The sequence below is a fragment of the Marmota flaviventris genome, chromosome 5 (genome assembly GCF_047511675.1).
Source record: "Marmota flaviventris isolate mMarFla1 chromosome 5, mMarFla1.hap1, whole genome shotgun sequence".
NCBI classification, from domain to species: domain Eukaryota; kingdom Metazoa; phylum Chordata; class Mammalia; order Rodentia; family Sciuridae; genus Marmota; species Marmota flaviventris.
This window is the reverse complement of record NC_092502.1, coordinates 21,519,164-21,546,005: the sequence shown is the minus strand read 5'-3', so window position 1 is coordinate 21,546,005 and position 26,842 is coordinate 21,519,164. Positions and strand designations below refer to the sequence as shown.

Genomic DNA, 26,842 nt, shown 5'->3' with positions numbered 1-26,842 from the left:
AAGTGATCAAGCAGCTAGGTAGCCAGTGAACAGAGTAAGTTAGAGAAATTAGGTGGAAAAGATTCCTTTTGGGGGGACCCTGGGATTGAACCCAGGGCCTCACATGTGCTGGGTGTTGTGAGCATGCTATGTCATTAATGTAGACCAAACACATTTGCATCTTTCTACAATGTCAGAATATATTAAATAACTATAAATCCACAAGCTACACCATTTTCATCAGTGACAGTTCACTGAATACTGTGAGTCAGCTGGTAGTCACAGCTGGGGAATCACAGGTTCTTTTATTCCAATCTTAAATTTTGATGTCTATAATGTTCAAGTCTCATATCGAACAATCACATATGTCGGATACAGAAAGGCTAAGAAAGGATTAAGGCAGCCACCGGGGTTCAGAAGACTGAACTGACAGTAAAGGTGGAAAGCAGATATGAATGCAGAATCACTGCAGGTGGTCAGACAAGGTTAGGAAAGTAGGCAAAGAACTTGTTCAGGGTGCAAAACTGTCCAAGCTCAGGAACTTATTCTAGGCCAGGGGTTGAATGGACAGCAGTTTCACTGTGTCAACCTGGGGTATCAATTTGGAGTGGGACTAGAGTGGTTGTCATGGGCAGAATAAACTGCACTCTGCTAAGGCCTGGGGACAAAGATTCAGAGATCCATTGCTGTGGCGATTTTCTGGGGCAAGGTACATATGAATGACCAGATGAAGGGGTCAGGGTGCTACATGTCCAGCCTTGGGTTGTCCATCGTTTATGGGTCTTGAGTGAGGAGTTGGCATCATTTGGTGGTCTGGTGTGCTCATAAGCTTGTGGGCCTGCTTTTTCTGGTATAAGTTTGATATGCCCACACCATCTCTGTGCTTCTGATTGATTTAATATGTTCACACGTGGTCATTCTTCTTAGCATGATTAATTCATTTATCAGTTCATTTTTTATGATTGTGCCAGGCAGATGGTAGTTCTTTGTTTTTACAAACAAGACGTGAAATCATTCTACTTAGGCCCTTAAACTCAAAATGGAGTAGCTGATGGCAAACTACTGCTTTACAAACTGGATGAACAAAGATTTAGGTACAGCCTGAAAACTTGCTGCTCTATCCTTCATGGAGTAACTTAGCATAGCACAGCCTGCTCACCACAATCTCAGATTCCTGAGAGTATAAGCCCAAAGACTCTGGAACAAAAGGAATCACAAGTTCTTCTTTTTTACGTGACGTAATACAGAGGCTGACGGTGCAAGTTTTGAACAAGTAGAATCCAAATCTTGTTGCCCATAAGAGCAATGTTTCTTTTAGGTGAGACCAAGTTGTGCAGATCAGGTTATACCAACCAGTCTTGATCCAGTTCAGTGGGTTCCAATCAGAACATGAATGAATGCGTGCGTGGGGTATATGCATTAAGGAATTTGCCAATTAATTGGAAGAAAGTGCATTTTTGCATGGAGGCCTTCAATATCTTTTACAAGTGCAGCTGAGTTTTCCTTTGGTTCTGCCACTGCATGTTTGGTGAGATCAATTGATTTTTTTTTTTTTTTTGAACGAAGGAGTGAACCCAGGGGTGCTTAACCACTGAGCCACAACCTCAGCCCCTTTTTATACTTTATTTAGAGACAGGGTCTCACCAAGTTTGTTTTCCACATCAGATGTGTTCCGTATCCGATGCTGATTTGTGTTGCGAACCAGGACAACATTTATTCAGTTTCCCCAAACTCGGGCTGATGAGGAGATTAGAAAAAAGACAAACATACAAACATAGGAAAAGCAGAACCTGGTGGGAAAGCCAAACCCTGATGAGGCTTGACTGACCCCAGAGCAGGATCTACATGTTGAATTATATAGGTTTAAACCTCAAAGGGATTTATTGTAAGAGAGCTTCCCTGGGATAAACAAAAACAAGGTTGTGTGCGAGAACAGCCCAGTTAAACATATCAGCTTGCACCCAACTTCTATCTGTGGGCAGCTAGAGTTTGAAACTAAGGCTATTGAACCAATAAATTCTGTGACAAGTGCAGAATTTTCCCTCTTATCAGAGGCCACCCCAAATGGGCAGTTTTTTTTAAACTTTTTTGATAGCTGTAGATGGACAGAATGCCTTTATTTTATTTGTATATGGTGCTAAGGATAGAACCCAGTGCCTCACACATGTCAGGCAAGCGCTCTGCCACTGAGCTACAGCCTCAGTCCAAATGGGCAGTTTTCTCCACACCTTTGCATCAGAAATTCCCAAGGGGGTATCCAATGTCCAGGACATTTCAAAGCAATGATTCATTCATCACTCCTGACAGTTTTGAGCTTCTCTTGGCTTGTTTCAGTAACAGTATCCACATATGTCATACTGGCCCACAGGATTTCTTGGGTTCTACCATGCCATGGCTTAGGAAGGTTTCTGTATGACCTACTCTCCTATGGGTACAGGAGACTAGGTAAGGTTTTCCATTCATGGTTGCCGCAGTCTGGCTGGGCACAAAATAACCGGGAAGTCACGAGCCACTTGTAGGTTCAAACAGGAACTACTTTATTGCCCGAACCCCACAGGAACTCTCTCGAACTCCACCGAAACTCCGCAAGAACCTATGGGAACTCCGCAAGAACTCAACGGGAACTCAAAAGTAGCGGGCACCCGAGGTAGCAGGAGCCACCTTATTGCCGGACAGCAGAGGTTTATATACACAACTGAATACACAGCTTGTTTCAATTTAGCATCATCCAGTTACAGCAATCAGTCATTATCTTAATAATTATACACAGCTTAACTTAATCACCGTTATCCCAATGGCTAGCTGGCGTCACCTCCCAACCATTCCTTCTGGCAAAATGCCAGGCGCCATCCCGTCTTGGCTGTGGCTCTCAACACATGGTAACATGGTTTTGTCAACTTCACACATTCTGAGTTTATAACAACATGAACATTTGATCCTGAGGTCTGATTTTAATTATTGCATTTCAGTGATTGATTTGTGACATATCATCCACACAGTTTCCTATGTTTCTAACATAGGTATAGCTGCTATATTTATGGGGTAATGGTGTATAGTTGGGGTAAACCCCTCATCCTACTATATTGTTCAAAGTCTATTCTAAGTCACATAGTACCCAAGAATTTAAGGTAAATTAGTCTTCACGATGTCCACCTCATGGTTTAGGTTGCAATTGTTTGCAGCACTTTGAATAACAGCAAATTTAGCAATCTAGGGGATACAGGGAGCAGAATTTAGGTGTTTCTTTGTAATGTATTCTGCCTTAAATTTTCTTAATGTGTAATTAATTAGGTATGTTTTAAATTTTGGAGAGTATGGCCCAGTGGATAACAGTGACTTGGAAAGTAGCATCATAATTGAGAAATAATAATTTGCATGTCACGTGTAGTCCAATGAATTTAAAGAAATCGTGTGCATCATATTCTATTTATTCATCATAATCAGTTTATTGCCACCATGGAGCACAAGGCACAAGGCATATGACTTCCCTCTGAGATAATCTTTATTAGGCTTTGGGTGCTGCCTTGAGTGTTCGTCTGAGTCCAGGGATAGTGATGGAAGATGATAGGGACTTTTGTTTGTCTTGGAAAGTTGTACCGTCTAATGGAATCTGAATTTCTAATCATAATCTGTCCACATTTTCTTCCCATTTCACATCTTCAAAATGTGTGCAGTTTATGTTACTGTGTGATGTGAGATTAAATCCTTTGTTGCTCTTAATATTGTTATATTGTATGTGTTTGATTACAGAAAAGTAATAAGTCTGTGTTTTATGGAAATGATTTTTTTTGCCGGGAAATCATAAGTATTTGTTTTTATAAAAAAAAGAAATCTTTGATTCATAGAAAATTTTTGGAGGGGGTACTGGGATTTAATCCAGGTGCAATTTACCACTGAGTCACATCCCTAACTCTTTTTATTTTTTGAGACAAGTTATCACGTTGCTTAGGGCCTCACTAAATCACTCAGACTGGCCTTGAACTTGTAATCCACCTGTTTTAGCCTCCCCAGCCACTGGGATTACAAGGGTAGGTCAACATGCCTGGCTGATTTAAGGTCTTTGTACTGCATATAAGCCATGAATTCTTTGGTGGTCTTGTCCCCATGTGAAAATATGTATAATGCCAGATTATCTCATGTATTTATGCTGTAGTCTGGATAATAATATATCCTTGCATGCAAATTAAATTGGGCTTAAGGAACCAGATGTGTGGGGCCTGACCTGGCGTTTTAGGGTGCCATATTTTTCTCTCTCATTGTATGTGAATGCTTTGTTGTGCAAGTGTAGTAGGAGGGAGTCTGTATTTCCATCCAACTGCTGGTGACAACTTGTGTGTGCTAGATTTTTCATAAATTTTTTTCTGATGTCATGTAATCTGCCGCAGTCTGGCTGGGCACAAATAACCAAGCCGCCACAAAGCCTTGTAGGTTCAAACAGCAACTCTTTATTCCCCAACTCTCACCGGCACTGCACACACACTACTCGGGAACACACTCCTTCCATCGGGCTCTGAGTGCCCAATCTCCCTGAACCCCGTGAGAACTGCTCAGGAACTCCAAAGTAGCGGGTGACCGATTCCGGAGCAGCCCTATTCCCGGAGCAGGGTCCATATACGACTCAATCAATCCAGCATCACAGCAATTATAAACAGCTTAACTCAAATCATCATCTCAATGGTTCGCTGGTGTCACCTTTCAACCATTCCTCTGGCAATATGCCAGGCATCATTCTGACTCTGCTGTGGCTCTCAACAGTAATCTTTGTCTGTTCTTGTGAGGCAGTATTGGTCTGAATGATTTATCATAGGGTCAATTCCAGTACAGATGTTGTCAAAGGAAAAAAATTGGAGAATCCTGTTAAGAGGTATGTATACATGATTGTTGTTGATGTTATGTTTCTTCCCTTTGGATAGCCAAATAGTAAGGGTGTGTGTCCTCCTTGTAGCTGAAAGTTAGTGTGTGTTTGTGTGTATTTGTGAATACATACATATTATAGTAGTGTTATTTTTTGTATTGATTGTTTTGTATGCTGTGTTGTTAAAGCTGTTGTTATGCTAGCATTTTTATCCCCATCGTCGTCATAATCATCATCGTAGTCCGTTGTGCCCTGCTGGAGTACCAGTTGGGACCAGAACTCATAAATTTGTTAGCCCCTTCTAGGAATGTATAATGAGATTCATGCATGCATGTAGTGTTTGTTGGATATTTACATAGGGCTCTATGTTTGGGATTGGTATATGTGTGTGTGTAATTGAATGTGTCATGTTCTAGTGTCACTAGAACATGACACATGTGAGATTTGGATATCATGAATTCTCCTTATATTTGTCCAATGGGAGAACCATGAATGTGTTATATTGTTAAAGGTTTTGTTGTATGGACAAAATTTATCACAACTATATATGTCCTCTATGCATTCTGATAAGTAATTATGTCATGCATGAGAAAATTCCTTCCATCCCACGACTGTCTGAATAGCTTGGAAGAAGAACCTACAGCATTGTTTTGTACCCATGCTATAAGAAGAAAAGGGTCTGGTGGTGGCAAAGGTTTCTCTCTATGAAGATCTTCCATGATTCTTTTATTAGTCTTATTGTGTGAGCCATGTCATCAATAAGGATGTATAAAGGCATATTCTCTGTGAGTCCTAATATAGTAGGGGGAACTTTCTGGCTCTTGATTGTGGGCTCCCTCTATGGCTTAGATGTATTTCTTTCCTTTGTAGTATTAGTAAAGCTAGCTAGTGGTGTTCCTTTATCTATGATAAAAGACGGCTCCTAGTGCTATTTAAATATCATGAATATAGCAAAGCTAAGCATATGACTACCAGGATTAAGTTAGGGTTCAACTTAATAGTCAAATTCATCCTCAAAGGCGGCAAATATTGAGTTTCAAAACCAAAAGGGTACTGGTAATTCACTTGAACTTAAGGTTCTATGCTGTCCTTCATTAAGCCTGACCTGTGGAAGTTTAGAAATATATTCAAATCAAGTAAATGAGTAGCCAGGCTAATACTGGCAAGTCATAAACTTCAAAGTTTTCTGCTAAACATTGGCCACCATCAGCTCAAATGTGGGTGTATTTCAATTACTAAATGCTGGGGTGATGTTTTCAGTCTGGTCTGTACAACCAGCAATGCCCTTCAATTGTGGGATGTGAGTCCTCTGACTCACTGCAGTTGTCTTCATATGAAGATGTATCTGGATAAGATGAGATGTAAGTTGCCCCTTGAGAGTTGGGTAGATTAATTGGAATGGATGGAGATGATGCCTGGTGGTGACAGCATGGAGAGACTGATGGTCAGGTGAACCTAGCAATCAGTCTTGGACATCATATCTCAACAAAGGTAATGGGTCTGGTTATGTTTATGCTACAAGTGGGGGTGTATGTATCTGGGGAGTGAATATGGTAGTAGTAGGTGCTGGTGTACAAACAATGCCTGGGCAATAATAGTGTCTTTGTGGACCAAATAAGTAGTAGGTTGTGATAGTTACAGAGGCAGCGATAATTAAAAGAGGAGTAATGATGGTGATAAGTTTGCATAAGAGGCTACAAGGCTAACAACTCAATCTCATTTTGTCTGAGTTTGGATATCAGTGCTCAGACAAAAATGAATCTTATAATTGTATTCTGAATTTAAATTTTGTCAGTGAAGTTTGGCATTCTTCATGACCCTGTATGGCCCTTTATACCTCATCCCAGGATACTTTCTGGTTCCTACCTGTCAATCATTTACAAAGTCCATGAGTACCCACATCGTTTGAATGCACATATAGTTAATTTCTGTGTGTAAACTTTGCAATTGGGTCTTTTTCTTTTCTATCTGCATTTTCCTTTTCTTCTTTGTCAGAGCATTATAGTTATACATAATAGTTGTGTTCATTTTGACAAAAATCATATATGCGTGAAATTTCAGTCCCCTTTCCCTCCTTCCTATTCTTCTTCCTAGACTCTACTGATCTTTTCATCACTCATTATTTTTTTGACTGGTTCTACTCATACATAAGTGTGAAATTCCCTGTGGTATATTTATGTATGCACATAAAGTGGGATTTTGTTAAATTCATTCCACATTTTCTCTTCTCATCCCTCCTCCCTCCCACTCCACTGCTCTTCCCTGTATCTTTGTGATAAATGATCCTCCGCTTCTTCTTCTTCTTCTTCTTTTTTTTTTTTTTTTTGCGTTTTGGGAATTCCGTTTATGGAAGAGATGGGGACTGCTCTGACTTTCCATTTAATTCTTAAATTCTTTTGTCGGGGTAACTGGCTTTCCTTGCATTCAAGGGGGGAAAGTAATGGGGATGTGATGGGAAAGTGGAGATGAGATACGATGCAAAGTAGTAATGTGATTGGCAGCTCTCATATTCACATGTGCTTCCTGGGTCTCCGAGTCAAGCAGGCTGCCCCTTCCCTTTCCTGACGCTCCTCAGGTTCCTCTTAGATTCGGCAACATTCTGAGCCCCCGAAATGATCAGCGTCGGTGGCCCCTGCGGCTACAGAGAGGTGTCAAGCCATCCGGAGGTCATCTTTTCGACCTCAGTTAGTAACAGCAGTCCAAGCCCCGTGTCCCACCCAGAGCTCAGCACGAAACCACCCCGCACCCCACCCACTTCCGACTTAGGCGAAACAATACAGAAGACGTCACGCGCCCGAGCATAGAACCTTCCCGCTTTAAGCCCGCCACCGGGCGCATGCGCAAAGCGGGCGATGCCCGAGGGCCACTGAGCGATCCTGGGCATCTGCACAGTGGCCACAGTCCCCAAAGGGTTCTTTCCTCGTGGCCTGTGGCGATCCCCGGCGGTGGCTATCTACGGTTAGCTCCCGAAGAGAAACTAGGGAAACAACCACAGCGTCCCCAGCGTGTTTCCGTTTCATACCACCCACTTCCGGTTCGTCAGCCGGTTCCGGTCCCGCCCTTCACTTCCGGTCGCCTTTGGTTCTTTGGTGGACGGTGTCAGCGTACTCTGCAGCAGGGTCCGCCGCTCTCCAGGTGAGGGGATAGGGCTCCCCGCGCACGCAGAGGTGTCGCCGCAGTGGCGGCCGAGGACGTGGCTCTGCAGCCTGCGCCGTGCGTTCTGCACCGCGGTAGGCCATGACGGGCCGGGGGCCGTGGCTGTCCGAGTCCGACACCCAGGTGCCTGGCCCCGGACCCGCGGGTGGCGGTGGCTACCGCCTTCGTATGCGGCCTTCTCGAGCCCGAGTAGATTCTGCGTCACCAGATCATTTTCCTGCCCCTTCTGGGGTTTGTCCAACCCTCCCCGCCCTCCTTGTTGAAAGCACCCAGCCCCCTGGGTTCTGGAGTCTCCCCTGCCTTCTGACGATGTCCCACACCGCGCACTTCACGCTGCTCCCTCCACTGCACCTTTCTGGAGGTGCTACTGAAGCGTCGTCCTGGCCCGGAATTGACAGCACTTCAGTTACCGCCTGCTGGGCTGGTTGTAAAGTTATTCCCTTCCCGTGGGTTCCCAGAGTGTTACTTTGTTCCTGTGCTTTGAGATTACCATGTTTTGAGTTGTGCAGTCTTGGGCAAGTTATTAAGCTTATTCTTTTTTTTTTCTTCCTGTTTTTGGTCTCTACAATGAAGACAATAGTTGTTAATTCAAGATTGTGAAGAATAAATGGGATACTCCAATTAAATTGTTCAGTATGTTATATTCTCAACCACACCATTTTTATTGCTTTCTCTAGTGTAGAAAGCGCTTCCGCAGATATTATCTTCTACCTTAACTCTGTTCTTGTCTAGTAAATATTAGTCGCTTCATTTTGTACTTGAGAAAACTGAAGACCAGAGTTGGAATTGTCTAGACAAAGTCAATATAGTGTATTAGGGAAAAAAAAAATCTCGGATCTAAACAGCTGTTCTTTAGGTATCCTTTAAAGGTGTGTTCTTTGCCTGCTTAGGTTTGATTGCCCCCTCCCTCAGTCATTTTTCAGTTTATAAGTCTGATGGGCCTCTAAAATGATTCAAAATGTTAGAAAGGTTAAGTGTGAAAGCATTAAAAAGAAGCCTTAAGGATTTATGCATTTAAAAATCTTTATAGTATTTGGTTATGTTTGGTCCTTTAGGGCAATGCCAACTTGAAATTCCCACTGTGGCAAAGGTGTTTCACAGTGTTTGTATGCTGCTTTATGAAGTACCTATACCAGAACCTATACCATCTGGCACATTTTCTTTTTTAAGGCTGAGAACATTGCAGAGCCTAGAGCAGTGTCTCTCAAATTTTGAGCATGCATCGGAGATGATGGAATGAGGATGGTTAAAACACAGGTTGCTAGGTCTCTTCCCTCCACCTTTGATTGCATTTCCAACAAGTTACAGTGAGCTGAATCCTGTTAGTTGGTTTGGGGACTGCACTTAGAACCTCTAGAGAACTTCTAGATTGCAAGAGAAATGACTTGTCCAAGGTGCTGGAATTTAGGCAGCTCACTCCAAACTCTGTTCTGTTTACCACAACACATATTAGTACTGGATGCCTTCTGAACTCTGTAAATATCATGTTTATTTTCATTTCTGACAGGAAAATAATACTTAAACTCTATTGCAGCTTAACTCAAAAGGCCAACTTTTTTTTATTGAAGATTATACAATTTATTAGAGCAAGTTCTAAAGTAAACATGTTACTCCAAATTAACACACTTGCTTTAAATTTTCAGAAGAACAGATTATAAACATAAGAGAGTAAGTATAAATATGAATATAAATGTGAAACATTTATATAAGGGAAAACATGAATTCTCTTCATATTTAAATGAGTAAATATAAATATGAATTTCTGACATTCTTGCTTACTAAGAGCATGTTAATAGAAAATATTCTTTGCAAATTGTTTTTGTATATTGATGCTTAAAATTTATCTTCTCTCATAGTTGGTTGTAATAATTCCATGAATAGTGCAATCAAATGTTTGATCAAATGAGTGAAAACATTTGGAAATGACTTCTTTGAGATTAGAAAAGGTCAGAACTGTGGGAGGAAAAACCTTATAAGAAGTAGAAAGTTTTATGGGGGAAGAGAGCTACATGTGATAGTTGATTAGAGTAGTAGCTGCAATATAAAATTGTGTGCTTTGATCTGTGCCTATGGGTTTTGTATTTACTGGACTTTGATGCTTTAATTCCTGTAGGTCCAGTTCAAGAGAGGAGGCTATGGTTTAGGGGATGCAGTGTACATGAGATTTAGTCACTAGACCTGTTCTTTTCCCGGCTATGTGCCCAGTTATGAGCACATTACATAACTCTGTTTTTAAGTTCTTTAATTGTAAAAGAGGGAACATTTACCAAACAATTGTGTTAAATGAGATTGTCTGTGTAAAACTGGCCAATTCATAATATATGAAACAAATAATGGCTTCTTATTTATTTAGCACAGTGCCTAGAATATAGTAAGCTTTCAGTTTTAAATTTATTTAACCAACAATTATGTAGTGCTTACCATGTGCTAGATGCTGTGCGACTTATAAATATCAAGTAATTTAATTCTCATCAGAACCCTAAGAAATAGATAGTATTCTCATTCCTATTTTACAGATGAGGAAATCTTGGCATGAAAAATCAAGTTAATTTCCCAGAATCAAATACTAGCCAGGTAGCATTGCTTTTAGCAATTGCACCACACTACTTCTTAAATATTAAATGAACATGATGACTTGTAACATAAACCTGACGAGATAGAGCAGGAGGGATAGCTAGCTCGTTATTGTACCTTTCCAGGTGAACAACAGAGAGAATCTCATAAAGTATCAGGAAGCAGCAACTCTTAGCCAAATTTGTGAGAGTGTGGTCAGGTAACTTTGAGGCCTAGTAACTTTTGTTACTAGGTGTTCTGGGAGCACTTCTGTAAGGCAGAATATTGTTGCTCTGTTATCAATTTGTAAAATAGAACTCAAAACTTTACACACTTACAGGACTTAAAGTTGCAGTCTTGTCCTTGATATATCAATTCTAACCAGTTCATTTGTACGTGCCTTCTTTTCTAGCTATTTTTCCCAAAGGAAAGCTCACTGCCTCATATGCTTCAAGAATGGCTCTCCCTATCATTGTAAAATGGGGTGGACAGGAATATTCAGTGACCACACTTTCAGAAGATGATACTGTGCTAGATCTCAAACAGTTTCTCAAGACACTTACAGGAGTGCTGCCAGAACGCCAAAAGTTACTTGGACTCAAAGTTAAAGGTAAATCTCTCCCCTCTTCACAGTTTTTGCATTGATATTTATGAATTTTTATATTTGCTATTATCTGTTTTCTTTAATAAGACTTTCCTTGTTAACATTTCTTTCATAGGGATATTCCTAAAATTGTTTTTAGTAGTAAAAGTAGAATATTAAAGGTTACTTTAAAATATTACCAATATTAAGACTGCTATTGATTCCTCTTAACATAAATTGGTGTTTACTGCTTAAAACTTTGACATAGAAGTCCCAGATGAAATTGTTCTCTTCTGACATCTGTGCTTTAGCACAATATTCTCATTATAGCTTAGGCCTTTAACTCTACCTAAATTATCTTTTCTGTTCTAAAGGTAAAGATGATATTTAAAATTTATAGGACTGTACTTAAAAGGGACTCCTAAGTTTTTGCATTTGTCAAATTATTGAAGGACAAGTTTGGAGCAGCAATAAATCTACAGTTTTTTCTTTAGTGTCAGTTTTCAAGGCTTCCTAGAAAAAGCGTTTTCTTCATCTGAAACAATGAAAAAAACATAAGTTTATTTTTTGGTTAATTGAATAAAAAGGTGTTCTAAAATGGAATATGGAAAAACGATCCTTATAATAGTTGTGAGTTCTTAGTATCTTAGATTGGACTAATTCAGCAGTAACGGTTTGTTAGCAAAAGAAAAAAAAACAACCCTGAACTGCTGTGGCATCTGTACCAAACCTTTTGATGTTAGGGTTTGTGTAATGGAATAGTGAAACCAGCACCTGAACTTTAGTGAGAAAACAGTCATTTGCTTGTATTGTAGGCAAACCTGCAGAAAATGATGTTAAGCTTGGAGCTCTCAAACTGAAACCAAATACTAAAATCATGATGATGGGAACTCGTGAGGAGAGCTTGGTAAATTTTTACTTTTGTTACCATTTGTCCCTTTGAAGATATTTTGATTTATATACTACACTGTTGTGTTTTAATTGTGGTAAAATTGTCAGTGTATTAGTGAAAAGTAAAAGTTGCACAGTGACTGTTATATTAATTCAGCATAAGATAAATACTGGGGAACTTTTTAGTATATAGTTAGCTGTAAGTATAATAGTAGCCCAAATGTGCAAACTTAATACAATAAATCTTCCCAGGAGACATATATAACAAATTATTAATTGTGTACTTGAAAGACTCTTGAACTTAAATTGTACTTCATTTGATTTTTGTGCTTTGGGTATATTTGTTTTAATAAACAAAACTTTTTTCTATCTTAATAGGAAGATGTCTTAGGTCCACCCCCTGACAATGATGATGTTGTCAATGACTTTGACATTGAAGATGAAGTCGTTGAAGTAGAAAATAGGTAAGTGCTCTTTACTTTAGAGGAAATCTTGGTCGTGGGAGCAAAAGTGAGTGTTTCATCAGATTTTATTTTTTCCCGTTAGGGAAGAAAACCTACTGAAAATTTCTCGCAGAGTGAAAGAATACAAAGTGGAAATATTAAATCCTCCCAGAGAAGGAAAAAAGCTTTTGGTACTAGATGTTGATTATACATTATTTGGTAAGTCAATTAATAAGACTTCATTTTCTGTTATCCACAACAACTTTTTTTTCTTTTTGTTTGTTTTTTTCCAGCAATTCAGGGTTCACATGAAGTATTTGACAGCTTTTCTTATTACAAAAGTATATCGTTCATTGTAGGAATACAAATAAGCGAGAAAAGAAGTCATCTATAATTTAAAGACCAAAAGATGACCATTCTTAATATTTTGATTGTATCTTCTAGTGTGTTTGTATGTATCTCCTTTTTTTTTCTTTATTCAGTGATAGATTGTGCATCATCTCAGTCATTTAATATCATTTGTTGTTATTAAATATAATTATTTATATATTTTGGCTACATAATATTCTAGTTTGTAGATACATCGTAATTTGACTGTGTCATTTCTGATTGGCTAACACTTAAGTTCTTATGAGGAAATTTAAAGTCACTTTTGGTATTTTATCCCTTGTTTTCTGTTTAACTACAGTTGAGCTGTTTAATATTTAGTCAGTCAATGAAAAAAAGATGTTCATTTCATCCTCTTAAATTAACAAGAAGTAGTTAACTCCTGATATTAGAATGGGTTTACTTTTAATCCTAAGCTTTGTCATAATTTATTAAACACTTAAAGACTTAATAAGTTAATTAGTCCTGTCAATCTGGTGGAACATGATTTTTATCTTGCAAGGTGATAATTAAATGGGAGTATAGGTGGTCCTAGCTTATTTTTCATTTTCACAAATATCTAAACTTTTTAGACTAGACGATAAAAAATGGACAGTTTATAATATAAATCTGAATTCTTAGTTTTGAACATTGAGCAAAATTAACCAATTAAAATGGTAGCACAAGTATACTAATTTTGTGCTTTGAAAGATATCCTTTTGTCAAATCTTTTTCAGTTTAAAGTAGTTTGCAGTTGAATGTTTGTTACATTTCATAATAGATAACATTTCATAATAATTTCATTGCTATTAGGTACTTGTCCATGATAATAACCTAACATCTATTATCAACTTTCTTTTAGACCATAGGTCTTGTGCAGAGACTGGTGTAGAATTAATGAGGCCATATCTTCATGAATTTCTAACATCTGCATATGAAGATTATGACATTGTTATTTGGTGTAAGCAATATTTTTTTGTTTAGATTTCAGTTGAAATAAGGTTGTTTATATCATTCTTTATAAAGTATGAACTTGCAAGACTTGAGTTTAAATATGGAATTGTTTTCATTTTTTTTTTAGCAAATTTCTGAAATGAAGTATGTTTTACTTTTTTACAACATGCTATTAACTTGTACATACATTTGTCACGTAATGCTGAGTTTAGTACCAGACAAGAGTACAACATAATGTCAGAGAAAAAGGGACCTTATGAAAGATCTCAATTTGATTAGAAATTTTTCTTTCTGATTTGTCCAGTGGAATCCTGGATGTTTCAAGGTATTTTTGCTTTCTTTCTTCCTCACTCTAGGTTAGAAACACATAGAGAAAGATATGTTTAAAAAAAAAAGAAAAGAAAAGAAAAAAAACTCACTAATGTAATTCTATAGAAATAAAGAGGGGCGGAAAAAATTAAGGAAAAATTAGTGTATGAACTGAAGCAGTTTTACTCAAAATGTGGTATTTGGACCATTCCAAAACCTCTGAGAAGATAATGAGTTTTCTCTAAAAAATCTTCTATATTAGTAAAAGCCCTATTAGTTCAGTTGACTTTTCTTTCTTACCAAGACTTTCTTGAAAAATGAAGAGGTGTTTTAATTTATGCCTCATTTCTCTACAAATATTTAACATCACTTCTTGGCAACGTCATAAGCAGAGAAGAGTTATTCTGATTGTGCATTACAGAAATCCCATCAATTAAAGCTTCACCATTTGGTTATACTAGGTATTTGATGAGAAGCAAGATAGTTGTTTTAATCTATAAATTTCCTTTCTACTTTTTCTTTATAATCAGCATATTTCCATTTTCAGTGATAAGTTTATAGCTGTTAAGATGAGAAAAATTGTTAAAATAAGATAATTTTAGGTTATTTTTGTAAATCATTATATTTCATGATAGTATGTTGAAAAGAATGAGTTACTTTTGAGCTAAAATAGACTAGAGTTTTAATTCTGGTTCTGTCCTTGTTGTGTGACACTGGACAGACAGGTCAGTTAATCTCTCTGAGCCCTACTTTCCTCAGCTAAGAAATGAAGATCACTAAATCTGTTTTATGAGTTAGTTATAAGAATAGAAATACCAGTATAGCAAGTAGCACCATGTCTGACATGTATGGTAGTTACTTAATGATGAGAAACTATTTTTATTAGCTCTTAGTCTCTTTGTTTTCATCTGAGAATCACAGACACAAAGTAGGTACTGAAGTGAAAATGTTTTTTCCCCTGTCTTATGACTGTTTTAATTATAAATCCAAAAGTCTAAAATTTTAGTTCAACTGACCATTTTTGCAAGTAACAGGATTCTTTTGCTTTTTCATGTGAAGATTTTTACTTTGGGAACTCAAGTTTCTTCTTTGCCTTTAAAACACACACACACACACACACACACACTTTAAACTGCTTTTTCCTCTTTTAAAATGTTTTACTTGGTAATACCTGTACAATTTAGTCCAATAACTTGGGATTAGTAGGCACATAAAGATAAGGATTGAATTTTAATGTTAGTGATCCTAAAACTGGTGAATATCTGACAGTGAGTGGTTATATAACACAGGTGCATTTTATGAATGTGTTTCTTTATTACAAGGTGCTGGACTCAATGAGAGTTAAATTTGCTGAGCCTGACAAAATGCAGGATGTAGCTAGTATTTAACATAGACTTTTGATTCACAATATTTATATGCTTATATTGATATTTCAAATATATACCTTTGTATGGCCTGGAATTAGGAACATGGAAGAAAATTGTCATTCAGCATCCCACATTTAAATTTTGGAACCGGTACAGCATGGTTCCATGACTTTTTTTTTTAAAAGAGAGTTTGGAATTTGATTTACCCGTTTTCTGGGGTCAGAGTTCTTTTGAACATGGATTACCTGTATCTTTTATATAAAACTTGTTTAAATTTCATTCTGTCTTGAAGACATACTAAAATAAGTTTTTTATATATATATATGTGTATATATATATATATATATATATGTGTGTGTGTGTGTGTGTGTATATGTGTGTATATATATATGTGTGTATATATATATGTGTGTGTATATATATATATTGGTACTGGGGATTAGAGCTCGGGTGTTTTACTACAGAGCTGCATCCCCACCCCTTGTATTTTTAGTTTGGGACTGGGTCTCATTAAGTTGCTGAGGCTGGCCTTGAACTTGTGTTCCTCCCACCTTAGCCTCCCGAGTCACCAGAACTATAAGGGTGCACCACCACACCTGTCTTTTTATAAATATTTTAAAAAAATAATAAATATGCGAGGGACTGTTACTTGTGATGCTTTTTGAACTTTTAATCTTGCTTAGAAGACTTATTTATACAGAAGACTTTTTTTAAAAAATGAAATTCATACTTTTTCATTTGTATTGTATTATTCCTCATGTTTTAGCTGCAACAAATATGAAGTGGATTGAAGCTAAAATGAAAGTAAGTATTAGAAACAAGCTATTCAGAAATGTTTTGAAGTTGCATTTGAATTGTTAAAAGTTCTGTAGTAGCAGGGGCAGAAGTGTGTTGAAAGTCTGTTCAATGTGGATTATACTGAATGTTGGAGTCATTTCAAGAAAAAGTACAGCTAAGCTTCCCCTTGTTTTTCTCCCCCACTTTACAATAAGGCTTTGTTTTCCTTTTGCTCTTAAAGCAGTGATGCACTTTAAAATGGTTAGTGAAGCAGTAATCTTTTTATTTTTCTTTGAACTACCGTCTGTTGACTTGGCTAAGTGAAAGTAAGAGACTTGGTCATTTAGCAAGATCTGGCCAGTGGTGTAAAAGTTGGCATTATGGGAAATTGCAGCTGGAATATTCAGAAACCCTGAAATTTTCCTCATTATTATGTTTTACCTAACAGATATTTGTGTTTATAGGAGCTGGGCGTGAGCACAAATGCAAATTACAAGATTACCTTCATGTTGGACAGTGCTGCTATGATAACGGTGCATACTCCAAGAAGAGGATTAATAGATGTAAGAACTTATTTATTTTACTTCTATTTAAAGATGTGTTTATTTTCTAGTGTACTTTTTGTGTTTATACTGATGGAGGAAGCCACAGAATGAGTTTAGAAACTCATCTGAGTGGATGAGACAATGGCAGTTGAATTTCAACATAGGAGAATGTATTTAAGGTTAAAACATTTTAATTTTAGTGCTACAGCTAAGGATCTTGAAGCACAACTGTCACTAAAGGAATTGTGGTCAAAGATAATTGTCTGTGATGATGTCAGCAGCATTACCAGGCGAAGTAGGTAAGAGAAATACTGAATATCATCAAGGAAGATTTAGAAACAAAACAAAATTTACTCACCCTGCCTTATATGAATCTAGTACTAATAACAGGTGCATCATGATACATACATGTACTTTGGTTGAAGTACATGTAGCCCTAGAGAATACCAACAGGTGCCATCAGGAAAAAGATTTGGCTGAAAAGATTAGGGGTGTTCACTGTGTTTACTTAAGTAAACATAGTATTGAGTACCAGCTGTCTACAAAGCCCTGTAATAGGCCTTGGGAATAAAGAGATGAATGAGATGTAGTCCAGATCTTTTGAAAGCACACAAGCTGGTAGGAATTTGTAGAGAACTTTAGAATACTAGGAAAACCTGAGGCGAGATTAAAATTTAAAATTGTTAAAAGTCATAAATGGAATGGTTTAAGTGCATGGGGATTTTTTCAGTAGAAGAGTTACTCAGCTCAGGAGAAAAACTACTAAAGTAACGTAATACATTTCCAAAATCTAAATGTTTAAAAGAAGTTTGGAAATATTAAATATAGCAGTGTTATAATGGAGAAAAATTAAATAAAAATAATCCTTAATATGCAGGAATAAGAAATTAGTTATATATTTTTATTCATATGATGGCATGCAACTGATCATCTGGTGTAGTAGGGTATTTAATGATTTAAAAATTTTATGATACATTAAAGTAAAAGTTTCTAGAGAGCAGTGTTTGTTATCTGCTAGGAAATAGCCCTTAACTTTTGTATGTTTTTTAACAAAGGATCTGTGTTCTATATCTGCTGTTGATATAGAAGCCTGAAGATAAATAGGTCAGAATATTTAGTTGCTATCCTAAATATTGACCAGATTATATGTGGTTTAAAGTTTTTCTTTGTGCTTTTTCTCTATATTCAAATTTTTTTTGTGATCAGCATTATCACTTTTCTAATTGAGAACAAAAATATTCCAGTGGAACCATTTTAATACCATCTCACCTAAGCTTTCCTGGTGTCCTAAATTCTCCCCAATCCCTATTAGTTTTGTGGGCTCATAGTCAAATGACAGCCTCTTGGTGTTATATGGGGAAAGACGATGTGGAATTTCTAACCCTAGGTGTCATAGAAAAATTCATCCTTCTTGTCCCATTTCTTGACACTTTTGTTAGCTAAAGTAAATCAAGAATCTGGCCTATTGTGTTAGTTCCTATATGTTTGTCTTCAAGTTTTTAGTAGTTTTATTTCAGTAGTAAACATAGAGTGAAAAAATTTCAGGTGAATAAAAAGAAAACATTTTTAAGTGACAACTTTTGTCATCATTTAATCTAATATTACAATACCTATAAATTACTGACTTTAGCAAAAAGTAATATTATGTCTTTAAAATTTTTTCTGAGTAGGTAATACATTCACATGATTGAAAAACAAAACTAAAGTACATAATGAATTCTTCCCACCTGGACCCCTTAGCCATTCTCCTCACAGGCAGCATCGTTATTTCTTGTGTGATCTTATGCAAGTACCAAGAGATACGACTATATAATAAATTGTCCTTTTGAAGTCATGATTTAAGAAATCTGAATTAAGAGTGAGAAATACAAATTATGGCTCTTTTGAAATTAAGCAATCAAGTGCACTAGTAATTGTGCACCTGTGTCACTGAATTAAAGCAAAACCAAGTTTTGTTTTGCAATAAAATATTAAAAGAGCCAGGTACATTTTCCTTCAATAAAGTGTCTCTAGTTTTGACAATAGACCCCACACAACTCTCAAGCTCTGGGAGGGCTTGTGTTAGCTCAGGAAGTCATGTGAATGCTTAGACATCTAAAGAATTATTTTCTATCCTTTAAAAATGAAATAACCTCTCCTTTTACCCACAATCTTTATATTAAAATTTCATAAACTCTTAAAATGTGTTTCATTCAGTGAGACGAGAATGAACTTTTAAGAAATTTGAACTTGTTAGATAGCATTGTGTTTGAAGTGTGGCCTTTCATCAGCTTACAGAGTAAGCCATCTGATAGGATGAAAGGAACTCTAACCTTTTTCTGTGGGGCATTTGCAATAGCTCTACTTTAAAAAGAAGAAGAAGAAGTGTTGATAAAATTTGAGTTAAATCTAAAATTTTATTCTAAGGTAAAGCCTCTTGGTGTTATATGGGGAAAGTTTTCCGAGTTTTACAGCAAAAAGAACACCATTATGTTTGATGACATAGGAAGAAATTTTCTAATGAATCCACAAAATGGACTAAAGGTAAGACATAACTATACTTGCTGGATACTCATGTAATCTTGACTATGTGGCAAAATTTTAAGCACTGTTGAATTTCATAAATTTTAAGGAGTGCAGTCATGCACATATTAATGCTGTTTGAGTCAATGATGCACCAGGTGTATGTGGGTGATCCCCTAAGATTGGGATGGAGCTGAAAAAAATCCTGTTGTCTGGTGCGTTTATTGTACTTTATGTTTAGTTACCCAAGTGCTTACCACTTTGTTACAGTTGCCCACAATGACATGCTATACAGGTTCGTGGCCTTAGGAGCAGCACACTATATCACAGAGTGAAATTTCTGATGTGCTGAATAGCTAGCACTAGAGATGTCGTTTGTTTTATCTCCTTTTAAACTAAAACTAAGAAGGTTTTTGGAATACATATGTTAAGTACAGAACTTAGAATTTTAGATGTCAGAGCTAGACAGAACCACAGTCACTTACTTTCTTATTTTTAGAAATAGTGTGAGTCTGAGAAAGTGCACAGTTTGCCCAATATCTTATATGTAACTGGTTAGACAGAATTTGGGCTGGCATCTAAGTGACTTGGTTACTGGGTCAGTGATAATCTTCAGTCACATGAAATCTGGTATAGATGCATAGTGACATTTTAATTCTGGCAGCAGTATAAAATTCATAAGAGAGAAATTTGAAAGTAAAACATTTCTGGTGTCCATGGTTGGTTATGTGTTGGCTCAATATGAAAGTGGAAAAGCTATCTCTGTAGTGTGCAAATGGAGATTCCATTTTGAAGTAGAAATCTAAGCACTAAGTTATTATTTTCAATTCTATCCTTTTTCTGCCAGTTGGATTCTTGATAGTTTTAAAAGTCACAAAATAAAAACTTGCAGAAAGTACATTTTTGAAGCCTTTCTTATAGACTCTTGATTAGGTCTTTAGTGTATTGTAAGTATAGTTTAAGGTACAGAATGCTAATCTAAGTCCTAAATTGCCACAAATATAAAGTTGTTGATTTGGAAGGAGAGTTGTTATATTACTCTAAGGAAAGTGATTTCTGTTTGAAGCTAGGGGAGAATCACTTCCCAGGTAGAGGGTACAGAAAAGATATTTGATGGCTAATTTTCTATGAAACAAACAGCTTTTACATGTTGAGGTGAGTTCATGATGTTTACAGAATTTTTGAGGAGACATTTAGCCTTTAAACAAAGAAATATGATCATTTCATGTGTGTTTGGAAGAAACGTTATTTTCCCAACCAACATTTGGACCCTACTCATCACTCTGTTGGAGGGAGAGATGATGATATTCATTTCTAATTCTTCATGTTATTTTATAGCAGGGTTTTTGAAAAATTGGGTAACTCGGATTCACTAAAGAAATCCTAAAATTATATGTGTCTTCACCCTCAAAAATTCTAATTCAGGACTGGGCTCAGTGGTACATACCTGTAATCCCAATCTCTGGAGGCTGAGGCGGGGGATCGCAAGTTTGTGTCCAACATCAGTAACTTAGTGAGACCCTGTCTGACACTAAAAAATATAGAAGACAAAGGGGATAGCTCAGTGGTAAAATCCTCAGTATATAAAAAAATAAAATAAATCAGGAAATATTGGGTACGGTGGTGTATGCCTGTAATCCCAGTGGCTCAAGAGACTGAGGCAAACAAAAACAAAATATAAATAATCTTAAGTTTCTTAAAACCTTCCTTTGATAGGAGACAACAAGATAATGATCATGTGTGTTGCCTGTCCTACTAGTGAGCACTCAGATTAATTTTGAAAAATGGTACAGTGTGCAATGATTATGCTAGAACAAGTAATCAGTTAGGTGACTGCTAGTTGGTGTTTTTTTTTTGGCCTTTAGTTTATTTTAACTTGACTGAAATAGAATTATTTGAATATTTAGTTTTTATTGTTGTTGTTTAATGGTGGTTAAGACCAAATGTTTGGAGGGGAAAAATAGCAAGGCCTTGGGTTAAAAATTTTATTTACTAGCCACTGTAGTACCCTGTATTTTGACTTTCATTTCTAAATTCCTTCCTGCTGTTTAAACTCGGAATTCCTTTGTTGGTACATTGCGTATTAGTGGTTTGAGAGAAACCATTTGACCCTTGACTGTCAAGGTCTGCTTGCCTTTACATTCTTGAGGAGTTAAGTTCCTGTCTTCTCAGGATTGTAAAGAAAGTCATTTTACCGTGTTGTCACAGCATGCCTCTGTTTACTCTTGGCCCCAGGGCTGACGCAGAGAGCATCATCTGGATCTCCCTCAGAGCTAGCATCAGGGCAGTCACTCTGACAGCTTTCTCTGGTTCCCTCGAGGTGGCAGGGGAGCCCCCTGACAGCTATAGCTGACCCTGACACCAGGCTGTTCTGATGCTAGCAGGACATCTGGGAAGATATTCTTTCTGTCCCCTTCAGGCATTTTTCTAGATTCAGCAGAAAATGATATAGCAAATATTTAGAACCTTCCCTATCCTTGATAGATATGGTAGTGAACTTCTGTGGGCTTATTGTTCTTGCTTCTCAAGTAAGTGGCAATAATTAAATGCTAGCTATTTTTTTTTCAGTGTTACTATGTAAAATTAATAACTAGTGACAAAGTTAAATTTTCTCTGTTTCAGATTAAGGATACATAAGTACTTTGCTAAGTGTGATTTAGTCAGTCCTTAACTTGTGTGCTTTAGGAGTCTGAGTTTTGTTTGGTGTTGTATAGGTTGGGTTTTTTCTTCTTCTTCTTCTTTTTTTGTGCTTGATGGAACCAAAGGGCCTTGTTTGAGCTCGGCAGATGCTCTACTCACCACTGAGCTACATGCCCAAATCCTGGGTGATTTTTTTTTTTTTTTCTTTGAAGAGACATTTCACAACAGAAAAATTCAAATATAAACAAAACTACATAGAAATATATGATTAATTCTCACTTGTGAATCATCTAGTATAAATAACTTATAAATTCTTCAACAATTTTGTTTATTCTATACACTGTCTTACTTCCATCTCTTTAATATTTTGAAGCAAACCCAGACAGTATCATTTTATTTAAAATTAATTTAAAAATTTGAGAAGCAATCTTGAGTTGTATAAAGATAATTTGAACTGATGTCTTTAAGAAAAGCAAAACTTGAAGCTGGGATTATAGCTCAGTGGTAGAGTGCTTGCCCCTCACATGTGACACACTGTGTTTGATAGCACCACATAAAAATAAATAAAGTAAATATATTAAAGAAAAGCAAAACTCTTTATTGGGACTATCAGATCAAAAGTACATAAAATTTATAGTTAACAAATTATTTTAAAAGATAAATCATCAAACTTTTATCCAAGTCAAGGTATATAATATTCCTTACTTGGTATGATCCCTATATCTGTCTGCTGACTTCTGTAATTTGAAGTAATGCTTTTTAAATGAATGACTTTTATAATAAAATATATCAACCTTAAATATTAGAAAATATTACTGTATTTTTATGGGAAATTTGTGCATTTAAAATGATTTTATAGAGAATTAATGAAGAAGAAAAATGCTTATAAAATGTGACAGGTTGTATACATGTATGTTGATATCTTAGCTATATAAAAATATTGAAATAAAAACTACCACTGTTAAAATTTATCTCGTTCTCTACTTAGATCAGGCTTATTTGGGTTAACTTTTTTGTGAATGAAAATTAGTAAGAATCAACTAAAATGATGGAAGGGGAAAAGGTATAAGCTGTGCAGTTTGCAAAGTAGAGGAACCGTCTCCGGATTGGGTCCAGGTGCGGTGCAGAAAGCTGGTGTTGTCAGGTTCAAGCTGAAGGGGTGTTAGATGGAATCGGTGGAAGAGCTTTTGGGTTGAACTGTAAACATTATACGTGACTTTCAATTGATCAAACTTAGGCTATTATAAAAGTAGGTTTTAATATTGATGTCCTTTGTGATATTTTAGCCTCAGTGACTATTTAAATGATAGAATGGTGTAGGGTTTTTTCCCCTTATTACAATTGAAGTTTTGTTTGTTTCCTAATAGATAAGGCCTTTTATGAAAGCACACCTAAATCGAGATAAGGACAAAGAACTTCTAAAATTAACTCAGTACCTCAAGGAAATAGCAAAATTAGATGACTTTTTGGAGCTAAATCACAAATATTGGGAAAGGTAAGTGTTAATTGTATATTCATTTTCTCTTTACTCAAAAGAATGGAAAAAATTGGTGATGCCAGAATACACATAGTTCTTAATTTTATTTAAAATGGGTGAGTTCTAAAAGTATTTTCCAGTCCAGTGACATCCCCACTATGAGTGTTTTTCCCTTTAGTTTTAACCTTTAACTTGCTTACAAAATCATATCTCATAAGCTTTTTAGCATTTCTAGTAGAAAGGACTTGAAAGACTGGTACACGTTCATTATGCTGCCTATAAATTATCTTTGTGACATTAGGGTGGCTACTTGCCTATGAATCACATGGGAATTTAATACCTGGTCTTATACTGTAAAATAATGTAAGGATAAGATTCATTAAGAATTTTCCTGAAATGTGTTAAAAATTACAGATAACTTCAGTGTATAGAGAAAAATTAGAAAAATTTTATCCCACTGAAAAAACAATTATTTATGATTTTCCTTTTCAAAGAAAACTACTATTATGATCTGGGTGTGTAGTCTTCTAGTCTTTTTTATAAGCACAGTCATATACACAAATTTAACATAGATTACATAGAAGATTAATATAGAGTATACCAAGATTTTGAGGCGGGGGAAAAATTTCTGGAGAAATGAAAAGGATTGCTCTGTATGACAAATAATTTTTTTTTTTTTTTTTTTTAATTTGACATGGTTCCAACAATAGAGAAGCAAAAGAAACAATTCATGTAATTATGCTTTGGCTTTTCAAATTCCACTTTGGTCTTTTCAAATCACTTTGACACAGCATCCTATTGGAGTCTCATGATCCTATCAGGAAGATTAAGCAGGCATTTTTATCCCCATCTTCAGATTGTAGGTGTTGTAGCTGAGTCACGGAGATCAGCACACTGCACAAAGTGAGCATGGGCATCCAAACTCCTCAGGTTTCTGGATCTTAAGACCCTCTCCCCCCAACACCTCCCTTCCTGTTCACTATAGTAGGTCATAAATGTGAGAAATAGTGATATAAAAATTTCAATTACTGGTAGATTCCTATTAAATAATATAAGAAAAAGTTGTTTTCTTAGTAAATTAACATCTTTGCATCTTTTACAAATTCTTTTTTTGTGGGGCGGGGGCAGGATACTGGGAATTGAACTCAGGGGCACTTAATCCTGAGCCACGTCCCCTGCCCTATTTTGTATTTTATTCAGAGACAGGTTCTCACTGAGTTGCTTACAACCTTGCTTTTGCTGAGGCTGGCTCAGGACTCAAGATTCTCCTTCCTCAGTCTCCTGAGCTGCTGGGATTACATGCATGTGCCACTGCACCTGGCTTTTTTACAAACTTTTGATCAGAGTCCTGTAGCATTTTGGCCTACTCTCTTGACACAAGAAAAACAAGATCTTAAAATGGACTTTGATTTAGAAATTACAGTACTAGTTAATATTGGCTTTCATGATGGAAAGCAGGCAACATGGATTGATAGCTCCTGAATGCACCTATCAAAACAATACCTTGTTTTGAATCTGGCACTTTCTAGCTGTGTGAATTTGGACAAGTTGCTTATCTTCTGTGTGCCTTTGAAAGGGGAATAGATTCTATCAGAAACTCCTCATGAAGCTCTCATGAGGTCTAACATTAATATATGTGCTTTCAGCAATGCTTGGCCCATAGATAATTAACAGTTGTTATTGAATATTTACAGGTAATACTTTGAAAGGCTTTGTCATTAAGTCAAACCTCTTTTGGGAGGAGAGTTAGATTATTTCCATGAATTTAGCTTTGAAATGTTTATTTCTTGCAGGTATCTCTCCAAGAAGCAAGGACAGTAGTTACAAGTTATACTGGCAGTTATTGAAGATACTTGAGATCCATGAACTTTTTGCTTTTATGCTAGAAATCATTATGATAGTGCTGGACACTGAAGCAAATACCAGACTGCTTATCCTTTGGTCTTCCAGTTTTTTGTAAGTTTAATTTTATATTTTTTGAAGATCACAGCAATAGGCTAAAAAAATTCTTTCTCCCCCCATATGAATATGCTGTTACTCTTGAAAAATATTTTCTCCAGCATTGATTACTGAGATGTTTTCCACCAAAAAAAAAAAAGGAAAAAAAGGAAGACAAAGACAAGTGAAGAAAAACTTACTCAACAGTGTCATTTTGTGACTTGGGGAACAGGTTATGTCTTGTGTTTTAACTTCATTGTGTTATCGATTGCCTAAATCTAAGGCCAGACCCATCTTGAAACTAGGGCTTTTCCCTTAATGACCAAAAAAAAAAAAAATAGAACCTAGTTTGTTATGATTAAAATTACCAGGAATTTTTATTCTTTTGTCACAAAATTTTTCTCCTGTATTTCACTAGTTACAGCTCTAAATTCTGAGCTGTCTCACTTTGGCCTGTGTGTGTCAGTGTTCTTTAAGTAAAAACTGGAGAACATCAGTTGTGATACAGACATGTCCTCGTATGAGAAATAGAAAACGTAAGACTGAATAATAAAATTAAGGGGCAAGAGTGTTTCTTTTTGTGGCTAAGTAGGAGCACTTGTGCCTGAACCATTGTCATAAAAGCAGTTTAAGGCAATAAACTTTAAAATGGGATATATTACCCACCAATTAGCTCTAAAAAGCATGAACAAAATGTTTTTGTTCTGTTCCAGCTCTATCTTGTCTAAGTGCTAACACTGTGTTTCAGTGAAAATATCTAGCCATAAGATTAAAAAATATATCATTTGCAATGCTTAAGCCTGCAGATATGTAATGTGACCACTGTTTCGTGTTGACAGTATTGCTTTAATACAGTTCTTGTATTTGGAAGGAATTGATCCTTTTAAATAAACATGGTGTATATTGTTCTTATGGGACTATTTCAGTGGTATAAATAATAAATATCTTTTCTTAAAACATTGGTCATCTGTTCTATATTATTTTACCCCTTTGTTGAATCACAAAACAAATTTTGGGTTCAGCCAAGGACTTATTAAAAAATCAAGTGTGTATGGTATTAAAGGTGTGTATATCACTATGCAGTCAGAGTTGGTTTTAATAGCTACTTATATATGTTAATTCACTTAATTCTGAGGTTATTGTAAGGATATATATATATATATATATAATATATATGAATAATTTGAGAGCTTATAACTAACAAAATGATTCAGTTAAAGTAAGTTCTTAATTATGAGGCTAAATTTAAATATTTAAGTGTAGAATAGAATATTTTAGAGTATTTGTTTATTGATATATCTACCCACTGTAAAAGACAGCTTTTTATTCTAAAGTAAGCATTAAAGGGCTTACTCTTTTTAAGTGAACTGAACATTTAACTTCAAGAAAATCAGATGTTTTCCAAGTCTGTGTAAGCTAAAATACAAGAATTAGCAAGCCCCTTGGAAACAAAACATTTCCTGCCATTAGATGGTGCCCAAACCAAAGTTTGTGAGCCAATATGCTT

The 26,842-nt window shown here is 36.2% G+C and overlaps 1 protein-coding gene and 1 long non-coding RNA gene across 2 annotated transcripts; one reads left to right on the top strand and one right to left on the bottom strand.

Annotated features, from left to right (window-relative positions):
- Positions 1-7,197: 7,197 nt before the first annotated feature.
- LOC114095474 (uncharacterized) lies at positions 7,198-7,937 on the bottom strand. The gene is made up of 2 exons (XR_003583260.1): positions 7,857-7,937; positions 7,198-7,472 (listed from the first exon to the last, which is right to left on the bottom strand). It is a non-coding gene; the product is annotated as an uncharacterized lncRNA (long non-coding RNA).
- Positions 7,671-26,292, top strand: Ublcp1 (ubiquitin like domain containing CTD phosphatase 1). Its single transcript, XM_027938735.2, has 11 exons — positions 7,671-7,969; positions 10,956-11,153; positions 11,942-12,033; positions 12,396-12,481; positions 12,564-12,679; positions 13,689-13,787; positions 16,223-16,260; positions 16,698-16,796; positions 19,185-19,301; positions 23,288-23,415; positions 25,191-26,292. The coding sequence occupies exons 2-11, from the start codon at positions 11,000-11,002 to the stop codon at positions 25,216-25,218; spliced, it is 957 nt and encodes a 318-aa protein (XP_027794536.1). The 5' UTR covers positions 7,671-7,969; positions 10,956-10,999; the 3' UTR covers positions 25,219-26,292.
- The last annotated feature ends 550 nt before the right edge of the window (positions 26,293-26,842 follow it).